General features: G+C 41.7%; 1 protein-coding gene across 1 annotated transcript in view; it reads left to right on the top strand.

Annotated features, from left to right (window-relative positions):
* Positions 1-14,351, top strand: part of LOC124595652 (dehydrogenase/reductase SDR family member 11-like) — a 75,543-nt gene that overhangs the window by 25,476 nt on the left and 35,716 nt on the right. The window contains exon 3 of the mRNA XM_047134493.1: positions 5,984-6,113. Coding sequence (XP_046990449.1) covers positions 5,984-6,113 — 130 coding nt within the window. The remainder of the gene's footprint in view (positions 1-5,983; positions 6,114-14,351) is intronic.

Genomic DNA, 14,351 nt, shown 5'->3' with positions numbered 1-14,351 from the left:
AAAAATTATGTATTTAGGATACAGAGTCTTCGGAAATTGCTGTTACAAACTTCTGCGCCTTGTAGAATTAGAACTGAATTAGAAACCATGTCAGGAAACATATATATACGTTCTTTAATAGTGGACAGGTGGGTCATTCTGGAGACGAAACTGTATAATGTTTTATATAAAAATAACCTACTGCTGTGTAGTAGGTCAGCATTAAATGTGTGTTCCAACGGATCAAGTGCCTCGAAACGATTATCATCATGTGGATGCCGGTGTACTGCAAGAATCTGCGAGATTTTTCTGTTTTTCGTTAACTGAGAACGTGAAATATGAATACAGGATGTTCAGGCCTGGGTTCGACTCCCGGTCAGGTGGAAATTTTCTCCACCCTGGGACTGGGTATTGTGATATCCTTCTCTTCATTTGTACTTTTTTAAGCTTTTTGAGCTTTGTAAGCTACATTTGATAGCCAGTTGTTCCCGCAGTATGTTAAACGGCGTTTTATATTTATTTATTTTAACTATTGTGTTACTTAGTATGTCTCATAAAAGAACTTCATTATTGGGACACAGAATTTGAACTGGAAATTACACTGTACTTAGAGGTTCTCAGCAAGAATAGGCGAGATACATTACTATGATATGGCACTGATGTAGATTTTACTACGAAGTAAGAATACTTACAATACCATCAAACAAGTCATCATGCAAATCAGATCGTCGTCTACTGGACGTGTTGACGTCACAGTCCAAATGATGAAGATTATTACTGGTCCACTAATTCCCTAAGGCCTGGAAAACGGATTAGTTAAACCACTACTAAAACAAGACATTGTCACTGCACCTTCTGATTACCGAACTATTTGCTTACTTCCTGCACCTTAGAGTATACAGTCCACTACCAGCTAACAAACTTACTGACTACAAACAATGTACTAGGTGAATACCAGTCGCCTTTCTGTGAACATGGTAGCACAAAATCTGCCTTAATGAAGGCAACAGATCATCTGAAGCTTGATATGGATGCACCAGAGGTGCCCCTTATAGTTTAGCAAAGCCTCTGACATTATCGACTTCGACATTTTACTTGCCAAACTTAGCAGCCGAAATTTCTCAGTAAGTGCAGTGCAATGGTTTCGCTCGTACCTGACTTCTCACAGTACCATAAAGTCACAATGGAGGCAGCGTCTATCAAGCGTACCCCTGGGTTCAGTATTAGCTCCTGTACTCTTTTTATTGTATGTAAATGATGTGTTACCAGTTTTCTCCTGTAAAATTTGAAAATTTCCCGGCGAATCAACTGTTCAAAAAGCCTTGTTCGGCTCAACTGAAGAAGGCTGGCAGTTTTCCAGCCGAAATATCGTGCAATGAAGTTTTCGACGACTGGCTGCAGGCCTGAAATCATTTTGAACAGTTTTGTCTTATTGCATTTACCACAAGGACCCTGATGACGTGGAATTGTATCTAAGTGCAAAACCGACATACCTTAAGACATCCATTGAGAATCACAGTACTGACCTATTTTCACTTTCAAAATGACAACAGGATCAAAGGTCAAAACACAGCCCATCCAAAACCCAAGTGGTACTGGTTGGTCTTTCTAGGCTCATTAGCCTGAAATGTCGGGAATCTCTTCCATCTTGAGCCCCAAAATGTGACAAATATCAGATTGTCCCATTAGGAAGTGTCGAGGAGTACTAGTAGATGGGAATATACATTGAACTGAGCACATAACTGCAGTGTCCAATGTGCAAGAGGGCATCAGCATCTCTCCATACCTTACAAAAATATAAAAAGCTGTTCCCTCTTGATCTGAAAAAGAAGCTTGTACAAACACTTATACTTCCGATGACAGATTACCGCAATGTTATCCTCCAAGGCCTTTCTCACGAAAGCTTACAGGGTCTGGAATTGGTTATGAATGCTTGCGTTCGTTATGTATGTGATGTTCGACTCTTTGATTATATTTAATTGGCTTATGTACAGATATCCTAGCTGTGGGCGGACAAACGCAGAGATTTCCATACCCTCTGTCTCTTCTAATGTCTTATCAACGGACACTGTCCTCTTATCCTTCCTTGACATTAACGCTCTTACTTGAACAATATGGCGTGAATACTCGTTCGCATTAGATAAAAATCTTTTCTGGCCCACTCCATCGTTCTGCCACTCTCTCGAAATCCTTCTCAGAAGCAGGAACCCGACTCTGAAACGACCTCTCCAAATGGTTCAAATGGCTCTGAGCACTATGGGACTAAACTTCTGAGGTCATCAGTCCCCTAGAACTTGGAACTACTTAAACCTAACCAACCTAAGGACATCACACATATCCATGCCCGAGGCAGGATTCGAACCTGCGACCGTAGCGGTCACGCGGTTCCAAACTGAAGCGCCTAGAACCGCACGGCCACACCGGCCGGCTAACGACCTCTCGCGTTGTATTACAGAACTGAATCACATCTTCAGCTTCAGAAGACAGTTAATGACGTATCCACTAGAGCAACAATAAGGATTACCATTGTTCTTGTACAGCCGGGCGTTGTGGCTGAGCGGTTCTAGGCGCTTCAGTCCGGAACCGCGCTGCTGCTACGGTCGCAGGTTCGAATCCTGCCTCGGGCATGAATGTGTGTGATGTCCTTAGGTTATTTAGGTTTAAGTATCTCTAAGTGTAGAGGACTGATGACCTCAGATGTTAAGTCCCTTAGTGCTCAGTGCCATTTGAACCATTTTGTTCTTGTACACACCCGGTATTCCCTTACATTCTTCTTCCCAACCAGATCTTTCTCTTTTCAGTGTCTTCCACATTTCGGCCGACAGTCTCAAGGCGCACACCCTGAAATCTTTCTAAAACTATTTTACGGATACTATTCGGTAAAAAATTTCAGTTTTGCTTTAGCTTTGTATGTCAGTTTCATGATGTGTAACCTTTATTTCGTTAAAGATTGTAGTTATTGCGATATTTACATGGAAGTAGGATACTATGAGAAATTCGAAAAAAATTTCTATGAAAATTGGGGGTTGTTACAATTTTGCTTTCGGCGCATGTTACATAATATGTTGCTGCATTTGAAATTTATATAAGGTATAAATTTTTCTTTAGACTTGGATGGAGGTCTGAATATGCAACCAATATCAAGAAAATTGATCTTATGTAGCATACTCATTTGCTGTCGCGCAGCGCCATCGATAAAACCAGCTTGAAATATCCATACATTCCTCATATTTCGTCAACCATTTGAGATATCGAAAAGAGAGTATGGTAAATTATAGCACTCAAAGAGGAGAGTATTTTACCGCAAGTTTATTATACAAAACTTAATTGTCTATTGTGTTATTTCATGAACACAGACTTATTTAATGGTTATTTGCTTTTAAGGGCCATTGGCAGCTGATGAAAGAAGTGCAATAGGTTTGGGAATGACATAACTGAAGACAGAGCACATTTATTTTGAACCGAGGATGTGGTTTTATATAATATACTGGCCTCACTTTTCCTCAGTTCCTCATGTAATAAACTGAATAAGCCAGTGTTTCAGTGTTTCTCTCGCAGTTGCACAACATGTTAGTGAGGTGACATTCTGTAAACTCGGCTGTGTTTTGATAAAGAAGAAATTTTAACACGACAGCTAGAGAAAAGTGTAGATTTTAATCAAGATTCGCCACTCATGGCGTTTGTCTGAAAGTTACAAATGGTTAATGAGCCAAGCGAAAACAAATCGCTGTATTTTCAGCGGAATTTTATTTAGTTACTAGCCGAAGAGGAGGTGACAGATCTTTTTGAATGACCACCATGCAAGTGTGGATGTGCAGAAACCGCGCTTAATATTTACAAAAAATGTGAGTTTCAGTTGAGAATGTCCCCACCTCTCCAGCAATCAGCATTTCCCCTACCACAACTGCTCTCCCCACGCCTGTGTTGCCGACTGCGCATCTGTCAGCCACGTTATTCTGTGCGGTCTACACCTTTCCCTAGAACGCTGTATTTCAGAAAACATCTATCTCGAACATCTAAAAATTCTTTCTACAAGGGGCGTTTAAAAAGTCCATGCAAAAATTAAAACTACTTATGTGTTTGGGGTAAACCTTTTTTATTTTTCAACATAGTCTCCTTTTAGACTTATACACTTCGTCCAACACTGTTCTAATTTGTTGATCCCTTCTGAATAATAGGAATTGTCCAAGTCTGCAAAATAGCTATTAGTGGCAGCAATCAGCTCCTCGTTTGAATAAAATCTTTATCCCGCCAGCCATTTCTTTAAAGTGTGGAACAAGTAGTATTCTGAGGGAACCATGTCTGGAGAATAGGGGGGATGTGAAACGAGTTGGAATCCTATTTCCATTATTTTTGCGACCACAACTGCTGAGGTGTGTGAGGAGTAATTGTCGTGATGGAAAAGGATTTTTTGCGGTCCAATCGCCGGCGTTTTTCTTGCAGCTCGGTTTTCAGACGGTCCAATAACTATGAATAATATGCACCTGTAATAGTTTTACCCTTTAGCAGATACGTGTTGAGGATTATCCCTTGCGAATCCCAAAAGACAGTTGCCATAGCCTTTCCGGCTGAAGGAATGGTCTTCGCCTTTTTTGGTGCAGATTCTCCCTTGGTAACCCATTGTTTAGATTGTTGTTTGGTCTCAGGACTATAGTAACGTATCCATGTTTCATCCACAGTGACGAAACGACGCTTAAAGTCCTGCGGATTCTTCCTGAACAGCATGCAAACCATCCTTGCAGCACTTCACACGATTCCGTTTTTGGTCAAGCGTGAGCAATCGCAGAACCCATCTTGCAGATAGCTTTCTCATGTCCAAATGTTTATGCAAAATATTATGTTCTCGTTCATTCGAGATGTCCACAGCACTAGCAATCGCACTCACCTTAACTCTTCTGTCATCCATTATCGTATCATGGATTTCATCAATGATTTCCGACGTCGTAACCTCCACAGGGCGTCCAGAACGTTCAGCATTACTTGTACCCATATAGCCACTCCGAAAATTTTGAAACCACTTATAAACTGTTCTCATCGAAGGTGCAGAATCACCGTAATGTTTATCAAGCTTCTCTTTAGTCTCCTGAGGTGCTTTGCCTTTCATAGCGTAGTATTTAATCACCACACGAAATTCTTTTTCGTCCATTTTTTGACAATCACTCGACTTCCTTTATTCACAAAAGTGCCAAACACAAAGAAATCGACCAATATGGCTGAAACTTGGTGTGCGTTCATTCCAAAGATGCTAGTAGCTAAACATGACCGCGATACGCGCCGGTGGTGCCATCTCTCGGACGTATATCTGAAACTATCATCATTGTTATTATTGTCATTATTATAATTATTATATTATTATTATCACTGAAGTGGCAGCAGCTGAAGCATTAATTTCATTAGTCGTAGCCTGTAATATTTGCTTAAATTGTCACTTCAGACACTCAAATCATTTTAATCCTGTCATATCAAAATTGTTTTTTCTTAGGGAACTGTGATTTAAAAAATGTACTCTGTGTGTCAAACCCAGGTTCGAAGTAAGAATCGGCTTGATAGCCCTAATCAGAAAAGGTTAAGTAAACAAATACAAGGATTATGAAGGGTGGAGGGATGTGCAGTCAAGTGAACAGTCGAATGACCAACGACTTACTCTACTGCATTCCAAGACATAAGAATGGACTGAGAAGACAATCTTATGGAAATCGCGTTTACGAAACCAGATCTTACAGAAGGCGCCTTTACGATGCCAGAAAACACTACTTAACAACATGCATGTACACAGCTGAAGCCTGTAATGCATGAAGAAATCATGGCAGTTGTTTACTGCATTGTCATCACGACAGGTTTTGTAGTATATTTTAAAAAATAACTGCGCAACAGCAACAAAATATGAGGAAAATTTTAAATGGGTGGAGGGTACATCTAAAACTCTCTACATATTCGTATTTAATAAAAATTATTCCATAAATATACCGTTTACCAACGTTTAATTTCTTTTCCTGACAATCAGATGGCAAGACAGAAGACTGGAAGAGTATCCTGGACGTGAATGTGCTGGGTCTGAGTATCTGCACCAGAGAGGCCGTGCAGGACATGCTGGGCAGGGGCGTCGATGACGGCTTCATCATCCACATCAACAGGTGGGTTACTCCCACCCTACTGGAAAAATGGAATCACCTCCATTCCCCATCACTTAGTATCACCTGTCCATAGTGATATAGCCTGTTAACAGCCATTAAACATCAAGTGTATCCAACATCCATATCTGTTGTTGTTGTTGTTGTTGTTGGGGATCTTCATTCCTTACACTGAATTGCATCTCTGCGTGGTAGTCTATTCTGTGCAAGCCCCATCATCTCTGAGTAACTATTACAGCATGTATCTCTTTGTACCTGCTTACTGTAGTCTGGTGTTTGTCCCCCTGTACATTTTTTCTGTTTACAATTCCTTCTGTTACCACACTGACAATTCCTTGGCGCATAAAGATGTGGCCTAGCAAACAATCCCTCCCTTTACTCAATTCGTGTTATGCGCTGATTAATTATCCCAGTGCCATCAATCGTCCTTGCGCAAGAACCAATAGAGACATTGTGGGGTGACACCTGGAGTCGCTTATGTACCGATATTATTAATTAGTGATAACCTACATAAAGTAGTATGTTATGAACCCCCAATTGACTAGCTATGGAATGGACATGACATGCTGGCCACCGGCCCTCTAGGACAGACCGTAAAAAGTCTGCAGCATTCGGAAAACTTCGTGTCGACTGTTCTCCTTTTCATATTGCTGCGAGCCTAAGACACCTGAAAGCTGTCACTCTATAATTCCTTGTTGTGGTGTTGTTTTTGTTATGGTGTTGTCTGTGTGAGTGAATGACTAATTGGTTATTGATAGTAATTTTACTTATATATAAAAGCATTATGCAGTTTGATACCAGATGATAAATGTTTACTGAATGTTCTGAATGTCTTTTTTTTCTACTCCTTGCGTTGTCCTATAACAGCCATAATTTAATTTCATATTCCTTGCTACAAACATGTACCACATTTAAAGATGATTGTCTCTATAACGGTCAATCACAAACCCATGTTACTTGCGTTTGAAATTCATACACCCACGTTCAGAAAAAACGGAACACCGTGAACGATGAGAGATAGGATGTTGATATTCACAGGACATATACATTAGAACGTTCTGCAGAAATGATTAGCATCTCAGGGGCAGTTTCAAGGTCAATATCGTCAATGCAGTGCAACACGACTCACCAGGAAAATACGCATGTGGCTCTTGTTGCCGCTATAAACTGAAGGTAATGGATCGGTGTGACTTGACCAGACGTGCAGGATGTATCTCACACGTATGCGCGAACTGTACCGCCAAATTAGTGAGTTTGGTGGAGCGCGCATTATTGGCATGAGAGATGTGATGCATCCATCCAGGAAATTTCTGTTCTTGTAGGACAAAGTCTTTCGGCAGTTAAGCGGATGTGTGCACAGCTGTTCGTGGAAGGCTGTAGAACACAACGAGATGCGTCAGGTCGTACCATGCAGACCATACCCCGAGAAGATCAATGCTTCATCTGAATGTCAATGCAGGACATACCTGTGTCCTACTCGGCTCTGGCGCAACAGTGGAACAGTGTAACACATAGTACACTATCAGGGGTGACAGTCTGTCACCGTATGTTATGGCATGGGTTTACGAGCACGTCGTCCGCTTCTCCACCTAACATTGACGAATGTGCGGGAACATGCTAGGCGGCAATGGTGTATGGAATGACGTCACTGGGGACGGAAAGGGGATCAGATAGTGTTTTCGGACAAGTCCAGCTTCTGTTTGTGTGATAATGATGGCCGCATTTTGGTTCGCGGAAGACGGGGGAGCTGCATTTGCACAAGACATACAGTGCCATTTTAAGGCTTTATGGTGTAGGGTACTATTGGTTACAACCACAAATCACAGTTGGTGCATATCCAAAGCACTGTGACCAATGTGACGTACGTGAACGACACCCAGTGACTCGTAGGTGTACCCTTTCTGCACAACACCCCAGACGCCATTTTTCAGCAAGAAAATGAACAGCCACTTGTTGCTCTATATGTGTCTTTTTGGTGTCGCAGGATGTTAGTCTATAGCTCTGGCCCAGCTGGTCACCCGACTTGTTGCCAATCGAAAATGTGTGGGATATGGTGAAACGACATGTGCAGAACTGTGACACAGTGCCAACCATCACAGATGATCTCTGGAAGTAGGTGAACGCACCATGGATGGCTATACCATAGGGCGCCATTCGCCCATTATATGCATTGATGCCATCACATATGGTACAAGTTATCAGGGTGCATAGCCGACTATGTGCCTACTAGACAACAGGACACATGCTGAACCTGAAATGCTAACTCTTTCTGCAGAACCTACTAATGTACATGTCCTGTGAATATGAACATCCTATCTCTAGATGCTCAAGGCGTTCTGCTTTTTCTGAACGTGGGTGTACCATAGCAGCTGATCGGTATGAGTTGCGAACACCCATGACTTGTCAGTACTGGAAGGCAAACAGTAAAACATTTCCCCTTGCACATCGTCTAACCCCAAAGTGGCAGCGCTACCTACCCATCTGCCCCTGACGTGAGCAATCAACTGTTCTTACTGTTAGCTCTCAGACAACTTGGTCAACGTCAACTACAATAAAGCACACCTTAAAAATTACTGTCTATTTAAGTATTTTTGTTTGTTGCTGAGCAGGAAAACAACGCTCTGAAGAACCGCTTAACAGTAGTAGACATTTCTGAATTCGGCTGTTAATTGCTAGATGCATTACATTATTAAGTATAGCTAACGACTGTGGACCACACTAACACTCGATTCGGATCACGTGCAGCCCATCGGCTACAGTTTGATGACCACTAAATTATCTCTTTTACCCATCCACAACTTACCCATTTATGTAGCACAACATTTTAAAAGCTTTTATTCTCTTCATGTCTACACTGTTTATCATCCATGTTTTACATCTGTACAATGCTGCACTCAAGACAAATACAGTAACGAAAGATTCGTATAAACATTTCTGTTTTTCAGGAACGCATGGTTTCCGGACCTATGCAGTGTGTAATGGGTATAAATGCAAATATTCTAACATGTGGTACCTTAACATGTACATACATCAGTGTGATGCTTACTTTTTTCTGTGTCGAACATTAATCCCACAAACATGTCACAAAATTACTTCGTGATGCTTTCTGCATTGAAATACTGCATCATTAATGAACAACGCCTATCAGTATAGACTAACCGTTTTGCATCCACGTGTCCACACTTCAAGACCTGACCTGCTGTCCAGGGGAAGAAAAGCATTAATGGTTTGCTCTTGCTACATGTGCTTGGAGGTACTAACCAACCTAAAAACATATGAGTTCTAATGGCTATAATTATTGGTCTGAAAATGATTTAAATACTGATGTAATGATGTTCAATATACTTACCTCATCCGCCAATAAAAATATCAGCACTTACACACGTTACACCATGCATTTATTAAGATTTTTTGTTTGGTGCGTTGTCCTGTACTAGCTGCACTCTTCTCTACCTATAATAGTCAAACCCTCATACACGTGGACTACTGTAATGGGCCTGTCTTGGTTGTGATAACACGTACACTATCCAGTTCACATACAAGTGGTCTACTAGAGTAATATCTGTGGATGGCTTTTAGAGTATGGAACTCAAATCAGAAGTTAGTTGGAGGCTCTAGTGAAACATAAGAAGCCTACATCAGTATTGTTTCTGAGCAGTCACAATAATGCCGAAGTCTCAGATCACTGCAAAAGCTATAAAAATGAGCACTTGTTGATTTTGTTCGAATAGCAAGCCATCAGGCAGCAATAACACGCACATTCATTGTCAGTCACCCCTTAGATATAAATTAGAATGAGCATTTACTTTACAATGGCGTCAGAAGTGTAAAGTAACATATTTAATTCTCAGGAATACGTAGTTCAATCGAGAGATTTTGTCTCACATACACGTTTTTTAAGACATATCTGATTCAAAATCATCATCATATTGTACAGTTTCCTTCCACTCGCAGAGTATCTTAGATTACAACTCCTTCCATTTTCTGCAGTCTTCCGACCACCTCTCAGTTCTTACACTGAATTCGTTTTTTTCCTCTCTGCTGAATGCTGTCCTCCATTGTTTTAATTACATTATCCCTAGGCCTTCCTCTTCATCTCTTGCCAGGGGTAATATTTGCCATATGTGTCTTCCCACCACTCCTCAGTTCTTACCCTGGCCTCGTTTTCTCCTCTCCCATAATACTTTCTTCAACCAGAAGTCACATTTTCGATAATGGCACCCCTCCCTCCCCACTCGTTCTAAACGGTGAACACCTCAGGGAGATCAGCATTCGCTTGCTGGGTGTGGACTTGGCAGACCTGGGTTTCCTGAGCTGGGAACTGGTGAGCTCCACCCGTCCTCTGGAACTGTAAGCTCTGGATATGATTCAGCTGTCACCGTGCAGCGTTACGCTGGAACGTTGTATATCACAGAAAGTGAGGATCTCGGTTTTGCCGCACTTATCACGAGGATGTTACACACCTCGACAAGAGAAGCCTCAGTCGCAAGGTGTGCTGCACGCTGATGAGATGCATGGTTGTTGAGGTGGAACAGACATTAGCGGGCAACGTCTAGGAAACATGCCGCATCTCAGTTGTGTAAGGCTTACACAAGTATGTAGAGCTCTGTCTGCGTGAGCCTATATGGTAGAGGAAATCAGTGTAAAGGCATGGACGTTTATAGGAAAATTAACGTAGTCAAATCAAATGTTCAAATGTGCGTGAAATCTTATGGGACTTAACTGCTAAGGTCATCAGTCCCTACGCTTACACACTACTTAACCTAAATTAACCTAAGGACAAACACACACACCCATGCCCAAGGGAGGACTCGAACCTCCGCCGAGACCAGCCGCGCAGTTAATGTAATCGGTTGGAATAATTGTTATTTATTATTTATCGAATGGCAATACAGACACATAATAAAGAAACAGACAAATCACTAATATAACAGACGTTAATAGTTGCAAACCAACATTACTAATATAACAAAGTTTACGGATTACAAACAAACATCAAGTCTATTAATGTAATCTATCGACTCTGGAGTTGCGAGCAGGAAGTCGTCTGGTCTCCCATTATAGGCTCTTCTGGAACACTCTTCAACATTGTGGCTGACGGTCTGACTTTCTCCGCAGTCACACTGAGGGGATGGTATTTTACCCCATTTATACAAGGAGTAAGCACATCTGCCATGACGAGTTCTAATCCTGTTTAGAGTGGACCACGTTTTGCGTGGTAGGTCAAGACCAGGTGGCTTTTGTGTGATGCAAGGCATGTTTTGATTTTGCCATGCGTTCCATTTTTCAGACCGTGCGTTTGTGATACTGAAACCGTCTTGTACACAGTTCCTTGCTGTTCTTGTTGGCGGGTTCCTAGATCGAAGCCTGTTAGTGTTTGCAGCCTCAATGTCTTGGTGGATTGGCAGGCTTCGATTTCCCATGATGTTTTTGTATTCACGTACAAGGGCGTCAGTACGTCGCAGGTGTGGCGACGGGATGTGGCTTAATACTGGGAGCCATTGCGCTGGAGTGGGTTTAATTACTCCATAAATCATCCTTAGAGTGTTATGCAACTGGACATCCACCTTTTTTACATGTGGGCTGTTTAGCCAGATCGGAGCACAGTATTCGGCAGCTAAAGCAGAGGTGCAGAGAGTGGAGGCCGTTGCTCCCCAGGTAGTACCACAGAGCTTTTGAATAATGTTGTTTCTTGTCTTTAATTTTTCGGCAGTCTTTGTTAGGTGCTCTTTAAAAGATAGTGTTCTGTCCAGCGTCATGCCCAAGTACTTCAGCGTTTTATTATGCCTGAGATCGGTGTTTTCAAATCGAATGTTGAGTTCCTTTCCAGCGAGTTTGTTGTTGAGATGGAAGCAACTAACCTCTGTTTTGGAAGCATTTGGTTGAAGTGTCCACTTACGGAAATATTCACCCATTATCTTCAGGTCTTTCGTTAGGATATCCTCAGATGCTTCAATTGTGTTGCATCTTGTAGCGAGGGCCCAATCGTCAGCATACCCGAACTTTATTGATTGTGTTTCCAGCAGCTCTGCAATATAGAGGCTAAACAGCAGTGGTGCAAGCAATGATCCTTGTGGTAAGCCATTCTTTAGTTTTTTGATGGAGCTGTAGTCAGGGTCCATACTTATTTGGAACACCCTATCATTGAGCATGCTGTCTATTAAGCGTGCTATAGATTTGCTAGGAATTACTCGAAGAATTTTGTACATGGTGCCTTCTCTCCACACTGTGTCGTAAGCTGCTGAGAGGTCAATAAAGGAGACTGATGTTTTCAATATTCTCTGGAATCCCTCCTCAATGTAAGTAGTGAGTGACAACGCCTGGTCAGTACAACTTCTTCCTGGCCGAAAGCCTGCCTGTTCAACTGGGATTGCCCTGAACAATTCTGGGCTAATTCTGTCTCTAGTTATTTGTAAATTACAAACAGCAGGGCAATTGGTCTGTAGCTTTTTGGGTTGTCAGCTGGCTTCCCAGGCTTTAGAATAGCTATTACCTTAGATCGTTTGAGTTCTTGTGGGATACTGCCAGTTTGCATTATGTTTGTGAAAAATTGAGCCAGCCATACTTTTGTATACTTGCCACAGTTTATTATGAATTCAGGGTGAACGTTGTCGAAACCTGGTGCCTTTGTTGGTTTGACATCTTTCAGTTGTGCACTGTGTATACGTAGCAGTACGAGATCCAAAATACTGACAAATGCAGTCCAGTGGTAACGCATTTGATATCAGTAGTACAGACAACAACGATTCAGATGGTAGAGGGTAGAACTCAGTACAAAGGCAGTCTACTCCGTCAATGTTAGTGTAGGAAACAGACACTAATAACGACAGCCCGTGTTGTGAACATAAACCACAATTGTGGCAATGTCACGTGGAAAGCAGTTATCATGAGACGAAAGTGCAGAAATTGGTGCGTACAAGGAAATGGAACTCTCTCATTGCCAAACCGCGAAGAAGTAGAACTGCACATGTACAGTGAGCGATAATTTCGTTAGATTGGCGGGCCACGGTATAAACAGAACGTAAAATACCGGCAAAGTGGAGATTTATCTGAGCCATCGAAACGGTCCCTTTTGCGCATAGCGAGGGCCACAAACCGTTATTGTTCTCAACTTGTTTCTGGCTTAAACTTGTTTGACTTGTTTCCGACTTAAAATTTTCGGTAACTGCCAGACGCGAACAACAAATTTTATCAAATGAAAACATGTTCCGTTCAGGAGACTGCAGAAACCTGTTCTAACATTCAAAGATAAGCAGGCTGGATTGAAGTTTCCTGAGAAACGTTTGTCAGGGACTTCAAAATAGGATAAAGTGATCTTCAGTGATGACTAGAAGTTTAATTTACATGGGCTGGATGGATTTCAGCATTATTGGAATGAACTGAGAACAGATCAGCAGGTAAGAGTGAGCAAAAATTTTGGTGGCACAAGTGTTATGATTTGGGCGGCCTTCTGCGCTAAAGATAAATCACTCACTGCTTGACTCAACAGAACGGTGAACTCTTACATGAACAGTTGGATTCTAGAGGCAGAATCGATTAGAATGTATGAGTTCATGGGGAACGAAAGCGTAATGTTTCCACAAGATAGTGCATCTGTGCATGTTTGTGCTACATCTAAAAGCGGTTTGAAGATAAAGATACGGATGTCTTGCCGTGGCGTGCATGTAGCCTGGATATGCATACTATAGAAAACCGTTGCGGAATACTTGAAACGCGTATTTATCGCAATTCAAAGGCAATATGAGGCTGTATGTGGGCTGAAAAGTTCGATACGAGAAGGGTGTGCGACAGATTCACTACAAGAACTACAAACCCTAACGAAATCGATGCCGAAAAGAATTTTAGAGGTAAATAGGAAGAGCGGAGGTTCCACAGAGTACTAACAACACAATAACACAACAAGCAAGTGAGAGTCTTTATACCAGTCTCCACCCAGGAAATGCATACACCTTATTTTGCTACTCGTTTTATGAAAGAAGCTATGTAATTCCGTCGTGCCTGTTTATGTCTTATTTTATCTACTACTTTCATAATAAATACGATACAGGATGCTACAGACATTGGCTATTACTTTAGTAGGAACACCCCCCCCCTATAAACTGATTTTCACTACTGTATCTCCCTAACTGTTCGTGGGAACATCATGGCAAATCATTTTATTACCTTCACTCCTAATGAAATTCAAATTACCGTCTGGGAGTATTCACATCCACTAATCAAAACAAATGAGGGAGGCTTGTG

The sequence above is a fragment of the Schistocerca americana genome, chromosome 2 (genome assembly GCF_021461395.2).
Source record: "Schistocerca americana isolate TAMUIC-IGC-003095 chromosome 2, iqSchAmer2.1, whole genome shotgun sequence".
Lineage (NCBI taxonomy): Eukaryota > Metazoa > Arthropoda > Insecta > Orthoptera > Acrididae > Schistocerca > Schistocerca americana.
Note: the sequence above shows the minus strand (reverse complement) of the source record. Positions and strands in the feature narration are given on the sequence as shown.